The sequence below is a fragment of the Ursus maritimus genome, unplaced genomic scaffold (genome assembly GCF_017311325.1).
Source record: "Ursus maritimus isolate PB19 unplaced genomic scaffold, ASM1731132v1 scaffold_24, whole genome shotgun sequence".
In the NCBI taxonomy this organism is placed as follows: Eukaryota; Metazoa; Chordata; class Mammalia; order Carnivora; family Ursidae; genus Ursus; species Ursus maritimus.
In genome coordinates, this window is record NW_024424897.1 from 42,974,939 (window position 1) to 42,988,483 (window position 13,545).

The 13,545-nt window shown below is 57.4% G+C and overlaps 1 protein-coding gene across 4 annotated transcripts in view; it reads right to left on the bottom strand.

Annotated features, from left to right (window-relative positions):
• Positions 1-13,337, bottom strand: part of TRARG1 (trafficking regulator of GLUT4 (SLC2A4) 1) — a 183,540-nt gene extending 170,203 nt beyond the window's left edge. Inside the window, exons 1-3 of one of the 4 annotated variants that reach the window (XM_040641101.1) lie at positions 12,827-13,312; positions 1,653-1,785; positions 7-295 (exon numbers count right to left, since the gene is read on the bottom strand). In XM_040641101.1, the coding sequence (XP_040497035.1) occupies positions 282-295; positions 1,653-1,785; positions 12,827-13,213 (534 nt within the window). In that variant the 5' untranslated portion in view covers positions 13,214-13,312 and the 3' untranslated portion in view covers positions 7-281. Of the gene's footprint in view, positions 1-6; positions 296-1,652; positions 1,786-12,826 lie in introns of those variants that run through there. The other 3 variants (XM_008695314.2, XM_040641102.1, XM_040641100.1) reach the window with 3 other exon arrangements.
• Positions 13,338-13,545: the final 208 nt, after the last annotated feature.

Sequence of the window (13,545 nt, forward strand, 5' to 3'; positions counted from 1 at the left end):
GGGGGGGGGGGGGGGGGGGGGGGGAGATGAGCAGCCAGCCGGTGCACATGGAGCCCAAACACCAGCCGTGTCCACGAGATTAAACCCTGTTATTTGTTCTTCGCACTTTTCACATCTGAAGTGGGCTGGCAGTGGGGAGACCTGGGGGCTTGGCTCCAAGTCCGGGCTTTGGGAGCACAGGGATGTCACCGTCCTGTCCTCCGGCAGGAGGGGGGGCGTGCGAGTGTGGAGGCCTCCGGCTGGCCAGGGCCGCCCCCGCCAGCGCAGCGCCCTGGTCCGTTTTATTTCTTCTGCACTGTAAAGAGAAGAGCGGTCATGGCCAAATAGAGCTCAGAACGGGCCTTCAAGCCCTTGTTGGGAAGGTCTGGGGTTTTGTTTCCGGGCGGGGCACGGCACCGGGGTCGTCCGATTGGGGTCTCTTGGTGGAAATGAACTCCCACCTGAGACAAGACTGCAGCCCTGACCAGGGGTTCACAGCGCCAAGTGACCCCAAACATAGAACCATCGAGGCCTGAATTTTTTAAACAATTCCCGTTGCCAGTTTGAGTTCAGTAGTGGTCATTTGCCATTGAAAAAGTCACGAGCATGACAGGTGGCGGGAGGACAGAGGAGACTGAGGCACAGAGGGCGCTCCCGAGCTGATGCCTGTGCTGTGTCCCTGCCCGCACGCACCTGCCTGGCCGCAGACCCACAGAGAGCTCGGAACGTGCTTTCGTTTCAGACACTCGGACAATGGAGGACGTGGATTTTACACCCAGGCAGGCTGATTACAAACCTGAACTCTTCTTCTGAGTCCCCGGCTTTCTGCCCCGGGTTGAAGCCCCGCGTTCTAGACCAGTGCCTCCTGTAAGGACTGGGCCGGGAATGTTCGTTGAAATGCAGATTCGGATTCAGTGGGTCTGGGCAAGGGCCTGAGACTCTGCATTTCTGACACATTCCCGCTGTCAGCAGCCACGGCTGCTGGTCCACGCAGCGCGTCTGGAGTAGCAAAGTCTTCAGGGGAAAAGCTTAGACTGACCCCCGCAACAGGCAGAGATGTCTGGGGGCTTCGCAAGGCAGGTGCGTGAAGGGAGGCGAACGGACAACGCTGCCCTGCAGAGCCCAGACCCTCAGAGCTACGCCGGCCCGTTGAGCCCCTGAGAGTCACCCCTGCAGATGGGGCCCCTGCTTGGTTAACTTCCCTGGGCCAACGCTGCGGGCTCACGAGTGCTACCGCCAGACTCCCACCACCTGCATTGTTTCTGTCTGGCTGTGCGGGCCCCCTCGACAGGAGCGCTTGCAGGACGGGCCCGCCGTTCACCAGGCGGCATCACAACCATGATCTTGGGGGACGCTCGCAAGGCTCAGCCAGACACGACCCTGGCCCAGGCCCCAAGGCCCTCAGCTGAAGCTGGAGCTGGCCGCCTCTGGTTCTCAGGCCCCGGGCTCTTTCCACACCCTTTCCTAACGATCCGGGATAAGGCAAAGCAGAAGCCAGTCCCGCTCAGCTGGGCCCTGCCGCGGATGGGGTCGCTACTCAGAGGATCAGCCTGTGTCCCCCACGGGCTCTTACCCCATCCCATCGCCCCCTCCCCAGGGAGCTGGGCTGCACCCGTCCGTGGTCCTCACCCCGAGCAAGCTGGCCCGCTCAGCTCCGTGTGGCTGGGTCTCACCTGCGAAATTGACGGTCACGGCCACGATGATGATGATGACGCCCATGATGAAGAAGGTGACGCTGAGCAGTCGGGCCAGGCGGCCCAGCCGCCGGGCCCCGTCCAGGTCCCCCTGCTGCACGCTGCTTCGCGACTGCAGAGACAGGGTGGCAGAGACCTCAGGAATGCTGGTCCCAGCAGACCTCAGGGGGTCCCCTTGCCCGGGCCCCCAGAACCTACCCAGCCCCCACCGCAGCCCATAGTCCAGCACCCGCCTTGGGGACGGGAAGCAGGCTTCTCCTGCAGAACTGGCCCGGGCACCTCTTGTGGGACCCCCCAACCGAGCCTGCCCCTCACTGCAAGTGGAAGCAAGCAAAGCAGGGCACTTCCCCTCAGGATGGTGATGAGGCAGGTGGTAGGTGGCATGGTGGAGACTGAGGGTCCGGGAGGGTGGGCCAGGGCCAGGCCATGCTGAGCTGGCAGGAGCAGATAAGCCAGGCCCCCCTGGGCCCCTGCCCAAGGCTCCCTGCTACAGCCACCCTAAGGTGTCCTCTTGGCTTTTTCTGTGGCCCTAGGTGCCTGCCTCCTCCCCTCTGTGACCCCCTCTTCCACAACAGGAAAAAGGTACCACCCATCCTCCCTCCTCCTATTTCCCACCCAGGAACCACATCCTTGTTCAACCAAGCCGACTTCCCGCATCACACCAGAAAGGCGGGCTTGGGTTTGAACTAGAGAGGCTGGGGTGTGTGGGGAGCCACGCCTGGCTTCACGGGGGCCCATTTGACACTTCACGCTTTCTCAGTGAGCTTGGTTTTTCTCGGCCTTATTTAATTTGGTGAAAGCAGATGGGTGAGTGTGGGGGTGGCCAGAAAGGATCTTGGGAGGCCCTGGAGTGGCTCAGAAGGAGGTGTGTCCCAGGCACGTTCACGGAGCCCCGCACCCCTTCCTGTGATGGCTCAGGAGTCAACCTGCTGGCCGGGGCTGGCCTGTGACCTCCAGACTCCTCCAGCTCTGGAGCCCTCTGCTGCTTCCTGGACTTCTAGGACAGCTACAGGTAGGAGTCCACTAAAGGTGTGACTCTTTTCACAGTCTCAGGTCATTTATTTGGTCATTTTATTTTTCAATTATTGGAGGCTCCTGAGTTCAGCATGGAGATGTAGTTGAGTCCCCCGGTGATGCTGGTGGTGCTGGTGCTGGTGATGCTGGTGATGCTGGTGGTGGTGATGCTGGTGGTGGTGATGCTGGTGCTGGTGATGCTGGTGATGCTGGTGCTGGTGATGCTGGTGCTGGTGATGCTGGTGCTGGTGATGCTGGTGCTGGTGATGCTGGTGCTGGTGATGCTGGTGCTGGTGATGCTGGTGCTGGTGATGCTGGTGCTGGTGATGCTGGTGCTGGTGATGCTGGTGCTGGTGATGCTGGTGATGCTGGTGATGCTGGTGCTGGTGATGCTGGTGGTGGTGATGCTGGTGATGCTGGTGCTGGTGATGCTGGTGGTGGTGATGCTGGTGCTGGTGATGCTGGTGCTGGTGATGCTGGTGCTGGTGATGCTGGTGCTGGTGATGCTGGTGGTGGTGATGCTGGTGGTGGTGATGCTGGTGATGCTGGTGCTGGTGATGCTGGTGATGCTGGTGCTGGTGATGCTGGTGATGCTAGTGGTGCTGGTGCTGGTGATGCTGGTGCTGGTGATGCTGGTGGTGGTGATGCTGGTGGTGGCGGTGATTTATTGAGCACTCACTTTGTGCCAGGCAACTTGCTGGGGACTGTGCCTGAATGATCTCACTGAGGCTCTGAACCACCCCGTGCGGTTGGCACTGTTGCCCACTTTTAAAGAAGCTGAAGTTCAGGGAAGGTACCCTTCCTCTCTCTGTTCTCTTCACAGGGGCACCCCCATCCCCCTGGTCCTGTCCTTTTCTCCTCGCAGAAACCTAACCAACCCCCTACCCCACCCCGTGGCTCCCCGTTCAAGCTCCTCCCAGGACAGAGCCACCTCCCGCCACAGTGTTTGATGCCATCAGATTTGCTTTGTCTCAGATCTGCTCCTGGCCTCGTGCTCTTCTGCCCACTTGCCCCATTATTGGCCACACCCGGGAGTGCTCCTGCTCGGTCACAGCGCCTGTCCCATGCCACCCTACCATACCAGTAAGTGTCCTCTCCTTGTCAATTCCACTGCAGTCCTCCCCGGAGGCCTTGCACCTGCCCGGGGTCCATGCTGGCACACTAGCTTCCTGAAGACCCACCCCCTCCGCCCTGGCTCTACGCTCTCTTCCTCTCCATGCCATCCCCACACCACATTCCCCTCCACAGAGATTTATGCCAGGCCCCGTGCTAGGCTCCTGCCCTGCGGTCGTGGGGTGGGATCAGAGAGGAGGCGGAGAGTCGGGAGCTGAGGCACAAGTTCAAGGAGATGACGGTGGCTTAGCCAATGACCCTGCCCAGCATCTTCCACGGCCCCCACTGTTCCCAGAACAAAGTCGGAGCCCAGGTTAGCTTTGCACTTGCAGATTTCATCCTCTACCCTTCCCTTCCACAACCTCTGGACCCAGCCAATATGAGCTGCTGCAGGGCTGAACACCTGCCAGTGCAACTCTCCCGCCCGCCTTCCTGCTCCCCCTCAACCACCTGTCCACACCCTTGCCATCCTTTGAGGGCTGCCTCCTATGCCACCTCCTCTGGGAAGCCCACCAGGACTCCTCCCCCAGACTACTACTAGTAATCCCTAGCCTGTTTAAACATCTACCTTGGACCAGGAACTGTGTTAAGCCTTACCATCCAGCAGAACATTAGAGCACCTTAACACTCCCGTGAGATAGGGAGTGCTATTAGACCGTTTTACAAATGAGAGCCTGCACCACAGGGCATCATGCAGCTGTGAGAGAAGCCACTGGAGAAGAGGAGAAAGGCCAGGTCAGGAAGGGCCCGGACTATCACAAAATGGAATCTGGCTTTTGTCTTGTAGGCACTGGGAGGGCCTACAACTGGGTGAGACAAACGGAGGATTTCATCAAAACAGGAAAGAAAAAGATACAGCCAGAGGGAGAGGTTGAAAAGACCGAGAAGCGATCGGTGCCCCCATGTCCCAGGACGGTGGACAGAGATCTGAACTTGAGCACGGCGACGAACTACGGCCCGCAGAGGACAGCGCTGCTGTCCATGGAGACTGGACACAATGGGTACAGGTGGTCTCACACCTCATCAGGTCTGCAGGTGGGTCTGGGCAGAAAGTTGGGAGTGTCCTGAGGGTGCCCAGGGACAATGGACGAGTGTCATCCAGTGAGAGATTAAAGAAAATGTGGGTCCGGCTTGACGGGGGGCATGGGCAGGGGCTCAGGCACCAGCCCACCCTGATCTCACGGCGCTCCTGGACCCGGCAAGGATTCGGGCAGGAGCAGATGCAGCCTCCCAGCTCCCTACAAGGGCAGGCTGCAGGGGAGCACAGGGTTTGGAGCCAGACCTCCTGGGGGCCTGTCCCCACCCTCCACAGCTGTCCCAGCTGCATGACCCTGGGTGAAGGGCTTCTTCTCTGTCTCTCCTCCTCCTCAAATACAATCAGGTATGAATTCCTGACCTTTCTAATGTCCCTCAAGTGTGTCCCTACCTCTCCAGCCGATTCCACTGGCCTAGCCAGCTCCCACAGTAGATTTCATCTGGACACTGCACCGGGCTCCTCCCCACTAGTCCCTCTGCTCCAGCCTTGCCCCCAGCCGACCTCTTCTCAACAGCCCAGGTCAGGTCTTTAGGCCATAAACCTGGTCACATGGCTCCCCATAAAATGAATACATTTTTTAAATTAATTTTTTGTTTCATTTTTTTTTTTAAAGATTTTATTTATTTATGTGACAGAGAGACAGCCAGCGAGAGAGGGAACACAGCAGGGGGAGTGGGAGAGGAAGAAGCAGGCTCCCAGCGGAGGAGCCCGATGTGGGACTCGATCCCGGATCGCCAGGATCACGCCCTGAGCCGAAGGCAGACGCTTTAACGACTGCGCTACCCAGGCGCCCCTCTGTTTCATTTTTTAATTAAAAAAAAAATTTTTAAGTAGGCTCCATGCCCAAGATGGAGCTTGAACTCATGACCCTGAGATTAAGAGTCACGTGCACCAACTGAGCCAAACAGATGCCCCAAAACGAACACATTTTTATGCCTCGGTGCTTTCTCGTGGACTGCCGTCTCTGCTGGAATGCCTTTCCTCATTACTGTGTTGGCCCCTCAGCAGCTCCTTCTCATCCTTCGAGAGTCACCTCCAGTAAAACTTTCCTTGGTGCCCACGAGCAATTAATCAGCCCCTCCTTGGGGCTCCCCTAGCATCTGACACCATGCTCTCTTCCTCCCTTCCCACCTTATGCCATTAGTTCTTGTCAGTCTCTTTCCCTCGACTTGAAGACAGGGACGGCCCAGGCTCAATCTTCGTGTCCCTCTTATGTAACCTAGGGATTGGCCCTAATAGGTGTTCAGTAAGTATTTGAGGAAGGAAAGAATAAAAGAAGAGAAAAAAGAGTGAGAGGAGGGTCTGTTTTCTAACCACTGAACTTAGCCAGTGGAACGCTCCAAGTTAATAGAAGATTCGTGAATGAAATAAAGGCAATGGGTCCCCCAGGAGAGATATCTGTTATCTGGATTTTGGCCCCACCCACAAACCCATGCCGCCTCCAGCTCTCTGTGTGGCCAGCCCGGGTCACTGAATGAGGGACTTCAACACCCAGGCAACACCTTCCTCTTGGGAGGAAGAGGGGGCAACATAGAGAAAGGCTTCAGGAATTTTCAGGAAGTTCAGCTTTAGACACTCTGGGCTCCCCTTGAATCATTACCAAGAGACTCCTTCTCAGCTGTAAGCACGGCATGCAGTGGGGAGGGCACAAGGCTCCGGATGAGTTCTGCTCTTGGCTTGCCCGAGAAATCATTGTGCGTTGGGCAACGATTCAGGATCGTGGAGAGAGGTGCGCGCGTGGTTGCTTGGGTATGAGAGGTGGGGAGGGGAAGCGAGAGAGGGAGAGATGAATTTTCCAGTTGCTCTAAACTCAATCCCTCTTCTTTATCCACACGGCCGTCAGCCTATGAATCCCTGTCATGCGTGTTCCTTTGAGCCTGAGAGACGGCGTTGAGGGAGATGCCCTGGGAATGGCCCGACGAGCAGCGCAGACCTGACTGCACCTGCTTTGTTGGGTCATACAGTTTATGTCATACGCCGTCCAATGTAAACCTCACAACTGTTCTGTAAATCTTAGTTTTCTGATCTGTAAAATGGAGGGAATAGCTGCCTTGAAGAGTAGAGCCCTTCTTTTATATCTAGAAGTTGCTCACCACTGGCTGGCACTCATTTCTGAAGTCCCCCCATTAGTTCCCAAATGAAAAACCCAACCCTTGACCTCAGGGATGGAAGAAGACCCTTCATTACTTTTTGGGAGTAAATTACCAGCTGCATATCAAACCCCACTTAGTGGCGGCCTCTTCCCCTTATACAGAAGGGCTCACGTGGAAGGCACGATAATAACTGCAGTAATGGTTGTAATGACTGAATTAATAGATCATTTGTGATTGCAATGGCTGTGGGAATGGTAAGGGAGAAAATGAATTCGGGTTAATAGATCAGTGAGGAAAAGCAGTGAAAAAGGTCCGAGCGCTGGTAGGGGGTGGGGAAGGAAGCGGATGGGGTAGGAAATGTGCTAGGAAGAGCTGCCAGGGGATGAAACCAGGCAGGGGAGAGTGGCAACAGAACTTATCGGGAAAGAGCTTCCTCCACCCATGAGGCTCAGGCCAAGCCCCAGCAGATCTGCGGAGAACTGACAACATGTGATCGGCCGATGCTGATCAGCTATTTGTCCTTCCGCAGAGATCAAGCAAATCCCGGCAGGTCAAAGCCAAGGGATGAGCTTCCCCATGCCCCCTTCACATCCTTCTCTCTATAACAGTGCAATTCTTCCTGGAATGCCCCGATTACAGGGTTAACTTCAGTTGCTGGAGAGTGGGGAGGCATGGGGGGTGCTCCTGGGGAAGGAGTCGGGACAGCTGCCGTGGTGGGTGGGAGTGGGAGTGTTTGGGGATGCTTAGGACCTTGCGACAGCCACTGTTTGCCAACCCATTCAGAAGTACGTCAATATTTTCAGCCACATGTCTGCATGCCAGCCGATCATCAGTGCTGGGTGGGGCTCAGCGCTCTTGCTGGGTGAAGGCACGAATGCATGGCCTGCAAGAGGTCAGTTAAATCACCAGGTCGTTCCAGAATGCCTGAGAAAGGAAGTGTTGAGCCGCTCTGGCCCTCTGTCACGCTCCCGCATGTGATAGGAGGAATCGAGGAACAAGGGGCTGCTCAGAGGCTTCCACCAAAACCACAGACAGGACTGCCCCTCCCCCGGGTGGTGGCACGAGAGCTGACACTCCAGTCTCCCCCAAACTGGCTAAAGTCAGAATTGCTTGTCCCCTGGGGATTTGCCCTTTCCTCTGACAGTACAAAGTTTCATTCAGTGTTAATGATAACAGTAACCACTGCCATTTTCTACGTGGCAGGCTCTGTGCTAGGGGTTTTCACACATATTAACCCAGTTAATCCTCCCGGCAGCTTTATGGGGTCGACAGTCTTATTACACCTATTTTATAGATGAGAGAACTGAGGCTACCGAAGGGGGTTGAGGGATTTGGACATGGTCACGTGGTCTGGGAAGGACACCCAAGTCTATCTGATGCTTGTTTAAGCACTGTTGTCAGCTGAAGGCCTGGGGTCCAGCTCCCCTGGTTGACAGGAGACCTTGCTGGCATTGAGGAACATGGCCATTTCTCAGCCTGACCCAGGGGCAGAATGGATGAAGCCAGCCCTGCCCTGGCCACCTCACGAGGCTCATAGGCAGCTGCGGTCCTGAGCGGGGCTGCGTCTGGATACCTGGGATCCCAGCCCCTCAGTTTGAGCCCCTGTCATAGCAGGTCCCTGTCTAAGCCACAGTGGGAAGGACGCTGCTGGTCCGTTAGTCTCCCACTGATGGAGTCAGTAGGGGTGGGGAAGGACAGTGGGGGGAGGGGAGAATGGAGAGAAAGAGGAAAGGAAGTGGGTTCTTCCCTCCCTGCACAAATGCCCCAAAGGTTTGGCTTTCCTGGGAGGGACACACCATCCTTGTCCCCAGAGGTAGATGCAGGGCAGGGTCATGGAGACAACACTAGATTCAGCGTCCAGCTGCCTCTTACCATTGTGTGACCGTGGGCAAGGCACTGCTCAAGTGCCTCTGTTGTCTCATGTGTTAAATGAGAATTAGCCCTTAACACGGGGCTCTCTTGGGCTCCTTCGTCCTGGATTCTCATGGTTCTCTTTGGAAATTCATTTCCACAGCTATACTCCACTTCGCCACCACCCCACACGGGCCCTCTGCTGAGATCTCAGCCCCCGGCGTCTCTCATACCTCTCTCACGCAGCATCTGTCCTTTGACGACTTTGAGCCTCAACCTGTGACCCCTCCCTCTCCTCCAAGGTCATCACCATCTTTACAGCCTCACTCCCTCCCAGTCCAGCCTGATCCTTCACTGTGCCTCCTCTGCCCCCCTCACCAGCATCATTCTGTGCCACTGGGTCTGCCCTCATAGCACCTCTGCCAGCCATCCCCAGCCTCGGGTGGGCCCAATGTCCCATCTGTGACTCCATACCCACAGCTGGAGAAAAAACGCACCACCACGCAGGCTGATAACAACTCAGACCCATGGTCTCCAGCCTCAGCAGAGCCCTCAGGCCATTGACCTCTCTGTCCCTTGTCCCCTCTCCTCTCCCCTGTCACCAGGCCTTTGATTCTCAGCAAATGGCCTTGCCCTCCACCTGCCTGGTGGCGTGGGGCCCATACAGCATGAGCAGCTGCTTTGAGTATTTCTATCTGCTTCTACCCTCGTGGCCTTTCCTGCAGGCGCCCAGGGACGGGGCCTTCTTTGGGACCCATCTCTGCACTCTTCATGAAGCTCGTCAGTCACCTCTGTCTTTTTTTGCCTAACCCTGTCCATCATCAGGGTCACCAGGGGTCTGGAAATGGCCCAGCCAGTGGATACTCCCATCCTTACTGGACCTGACCTCTGTCCTGCATTTGACCCCCCCTCCTCCTTTCAGACTCATTCCTCCCTGGGCGTCTCTCCCTCTCTTCCAGTTTGCCTTCCACCCCCTGAAATCTTCTTTTCAAAACTCTTTCCTGACCACTTCCCTCCGCCCACCCCTTAAATGCTGCGGTCCCCAGAGCTGTCTTAGACCAGGAGTGTGAAGTAAGCACTGCTACTTTCTGTTCAACAATTCTCTCCTCATGCCCTCTTTCCTAAGCCACGCTTGGTCCTTCATCAGCCAGCCTGGACTATCTCAAGAGCTTCCTACGGGGTCTCCCTGCTCCCAGTCCTGCTGGCTCAAGCTCATTTCCCACAGTGCAGGTGGATGTTGGTTTTAAAATATGAACGACCACATCATGCCTCTGCTTAAAATCTTTCAGGGGCTCCTCAGCGCCACTAGGATAAAACTTCAGTTCCTAGAGCGGGTCCATGCCCACCTCCCTCCTTCACCATACTCTTACATCCTTTGGCCACGTCCAACAGACCGTATCATCCATCCTCCCAAGTGCCTAGCATGGCGCCTCATTGGTAAAAGAGGCGTAATCATTCATGGGGGCCCAATCATTCTCTATCACTTAGTCACCTCCAAACAAGCAACTTGCCAGTCAAGTGAATGATTGACTGAATAAATAAACGGTCTGTGTTAACAACTCCTAGGTTTCCAGAAACCCTTTCTGCCCCTTGCCAGGGCCTTGGTCCAGACCTCTTCATCTCTCCCCTAGTGCTACCGCAAAGGTTCCTTCTCCCAACTGCCAGGCTCAGAGGAGCCCCTTCTGCCCCTCCTCTTACTCTGCACCAACCTGCTCCACCAACATGGAAACCTGACTGCACCTCTCTCTGGCTCGGGACCGCGTGATGTCAATGCTGGGCGAAGCTTGCCGCCAGTCCCAAAGGACCACGCGCAGCACGATTCCACTGATAGCAACTGTCCGGAAGAGGCAAATCCATAGAGACGAAAGACGAGTGGTTTGTTAGGGCTGAGAGGGGTCAAGGGAGAGATGGGGCGATTAAAAAAAAGGCACGGGGCTTCTCTGGAGGCGAGAAAGTGTTCTACAACTGACGGCGGTTATGGTTGCATGTAGCTGTGAAGAACAAATCTTTGAATTGTACACTTTGAACGGTGAATTGTACGATATGTGTATTATATTTCAAAGCTCTGAGAAAACCCAAAACCCCGTGACGGCTTCCCACCCCCGGCCCGGGGACACTCAGGTACCACTCAGTTACCGCTACGGTGTGAGAGCCCTTGCTCTGAAGCCCTTCGTGCGGCTCATCCCGCTTCACCCTCACACAGCTCTCATATGTAGGTGTTACGTGACACCCATTTTGCAGACGGGAATACTGAGAAGAGAGATTTCGTTGACTTGCCCGAGGCCCCACGAGACGCTGTGGTTTTGTCTAGCATGAGCGCTTCTTGCCATGGGTTATAGGGTCTGTTTACAAGTTTCTCCCCACCGGACTGGAGGCTCCTGGGAATTGGTGATGGTGTCTGGTTCTGGCTTCGCACCGGATTCCCAGCCCCTGGCCCAGTGACCTTCAGAACTGACTCAGAGCTGACCTGAGAAGGGTGTAGAAACCTCCTGGGGGTGGGCTTCAGGGGTCTCACAGTCTTGGACCCAGGCGCCTCTGACAAAGGCAGCGTCTACCCAGCCTGCACCCTGCTGCCCCTCAAGGAGTTGGATTCCAGCAACTGTTCTCTCCTGGGCCCTTGTGTGGTTTCCCTCCCCGAAGCCCGTCTCCCCTCCTGGGGCTTCTCCCTGTAACCAAGAGGTTGGCCCTGCCCACAACCCCCAGATGCACCCCTAGGACCTGGTTCTGCCCCCAGCTGTCCCCCAAGTGCCGCAGGCAGCTCGGGAAACTCCTCAAAGCCCTCCCCCCCAGCCCTGCTCAGCCCTGGCTCGTGTGCCTGTGCCAAGTTTCAGGAGTGCCACCAGGGTCCCCTGACGTCCTGGCAGGTGGAGCTAGATTTGATGGGGGGTCAGGGAAGGCATCCCTGAAGCGGAAGGAGGAGATCGGGGCTTTCTCAGTGGACAGCCCGGGGGCAGTGGAGGTGACCACAGCTCCTGAGGACTCCGTGATAGATGACTCAGCAGGGGAGTCACTCCAGAGGGAAGCAGACAGCGTCTCCCCGCCCTGTCCCCCAGCCCTGACCAGCCTGGGGCTGGGAGGTCACTACTCCCACTTTCTGTTTTCCCTCTGGAAGACACTGCCTGCCTGGGCTCTCTCTCTCTCACCCACCCCCGTCACTCCCTCCTCTTCCTGGACCTCAAAAGTCACTTGCCAACATCTACGGACATTTTCTGTGATCTTCTATAAGTAGCTCTATCCAAATGGCTTGTTTTGGGGACAACCTAAGACCGTTTACTCAGAACCCCGCGGGCCAAGTGTGTGAGGAGCGAAGACTAGCTCACATGCTCCTTCTTGGCAGGGCCAGCCATGCCCTCTGACACACAGTTTTCACCCACGGCCCAGACCTCCCCTACCCTAAACACAGACTAAAGACAGATGCTGAAATCAGTCTGAGCTCCAAGGCCCAGAGGCCCAACGAAAACAACCCCCTCCCCGAAGGAGCAGCCTCGGGGGAGCCAGGCCCCAGGGCCCTCGGCGCATGGCAGGGAAGCTACGGCGGCTCTTGGAAACCAGAGTTGGCAAAGGCCATTGGAATAGCCAGGTGGCCTGGGGTGACGGGTGGGGGCAGCTGGCTCCCCTCCCGAGAACTCGGAGTCCCGAGACCCCAGGCTGGCCGCAGCCTCTACTGACGCATAGCCCCAGTCAAGATGACCCCTCAGGACACCCCCTGCAAAAGGCTAGCCCCCCAACTCGGCTGCCATTCTGCAGCATGGAGTTTAGCTGCAGGTGGCTCCCCGGGGTCCCTTCCCCAGTAGGGATGTGTGCAAAGTCGAGCTGTGACGCCCAAGAGCAGAGAAGAGGGGGGACAGCAAACAGAAAGTCTCCTGGCCCCGGCCCCCTCTCCAACGGGGGGTAGCAGGCCCGGTGAGAAAGGGAGTCTTCCCCCCAGCCCCCAGCCCCCAGCTCTCCCTTCTTCGCTCCCTATGCAGAGGGTCTGGCGCCTGCCCGGGAACACGCCTGCTGAGCCCTGGTCCAGCCCCGGCCCGGGAACAAAGGGCAGCACTCACCATGATGGAGAAGATGAGGGGGATGAGGTTGAGGGGCCACACGGGGCAGAAGCAGGAGGCGATGGCAAGGATGAGGTAATCTTTGGGGACTTCTTGGTCCTGGGCAGAGGAGGCAGTGGCAATGGAGGACGCCCGCCTAGAGCTGGCCCGGGAGGCCGACCAGGGGAGCGTGGCTTCCTGGCGCCCCTCAGATGCCACCTTGAAGGGCAGCCCGTGGCCATTCTGCTCCAGGTCCAGGGCCCCCGAGAGGGACTTGGACAGCTTCGGTGCCTTGTCATCCTCGCCCTCCCCCATCGTGAGGAGCTTCTCCATCTCCCGCAGGTCCGGGGGTAAGGCTGTGCCTGGCTCCTGGGCTGAGGGAAACTGAGGCTGCACCGGGTTGGCCATGTTGGCTTGGGCCCTGGGTTGCTCCGGCTTCAGGCTGAGACGACGGGCTCCAGAGGGAGCTCAGCACACCATGCCTCAGCCCAGACTGGGGGCCTGCAGGGCAGGGGCAGAAGCGTCCCCCGGGGGAGCAAGGGCTTGCTGGGAGCTGGCAGGGTCGCCGGGTTCAGAGGCCGAGGCCCGCCTGATGCCCCCGCGGGGCCTCGGGAAGCTGGAGCCTTCCGCTCTGTTCAAGTTTGAGGCCAACTTTGCCGGTGCTGCTGACCGCACAGATGGGCGGGGAAGGGACAGAAAGCCGCTCCAGGGGCAGAGCGAAGGCGCTCCTCTGCTCCTCT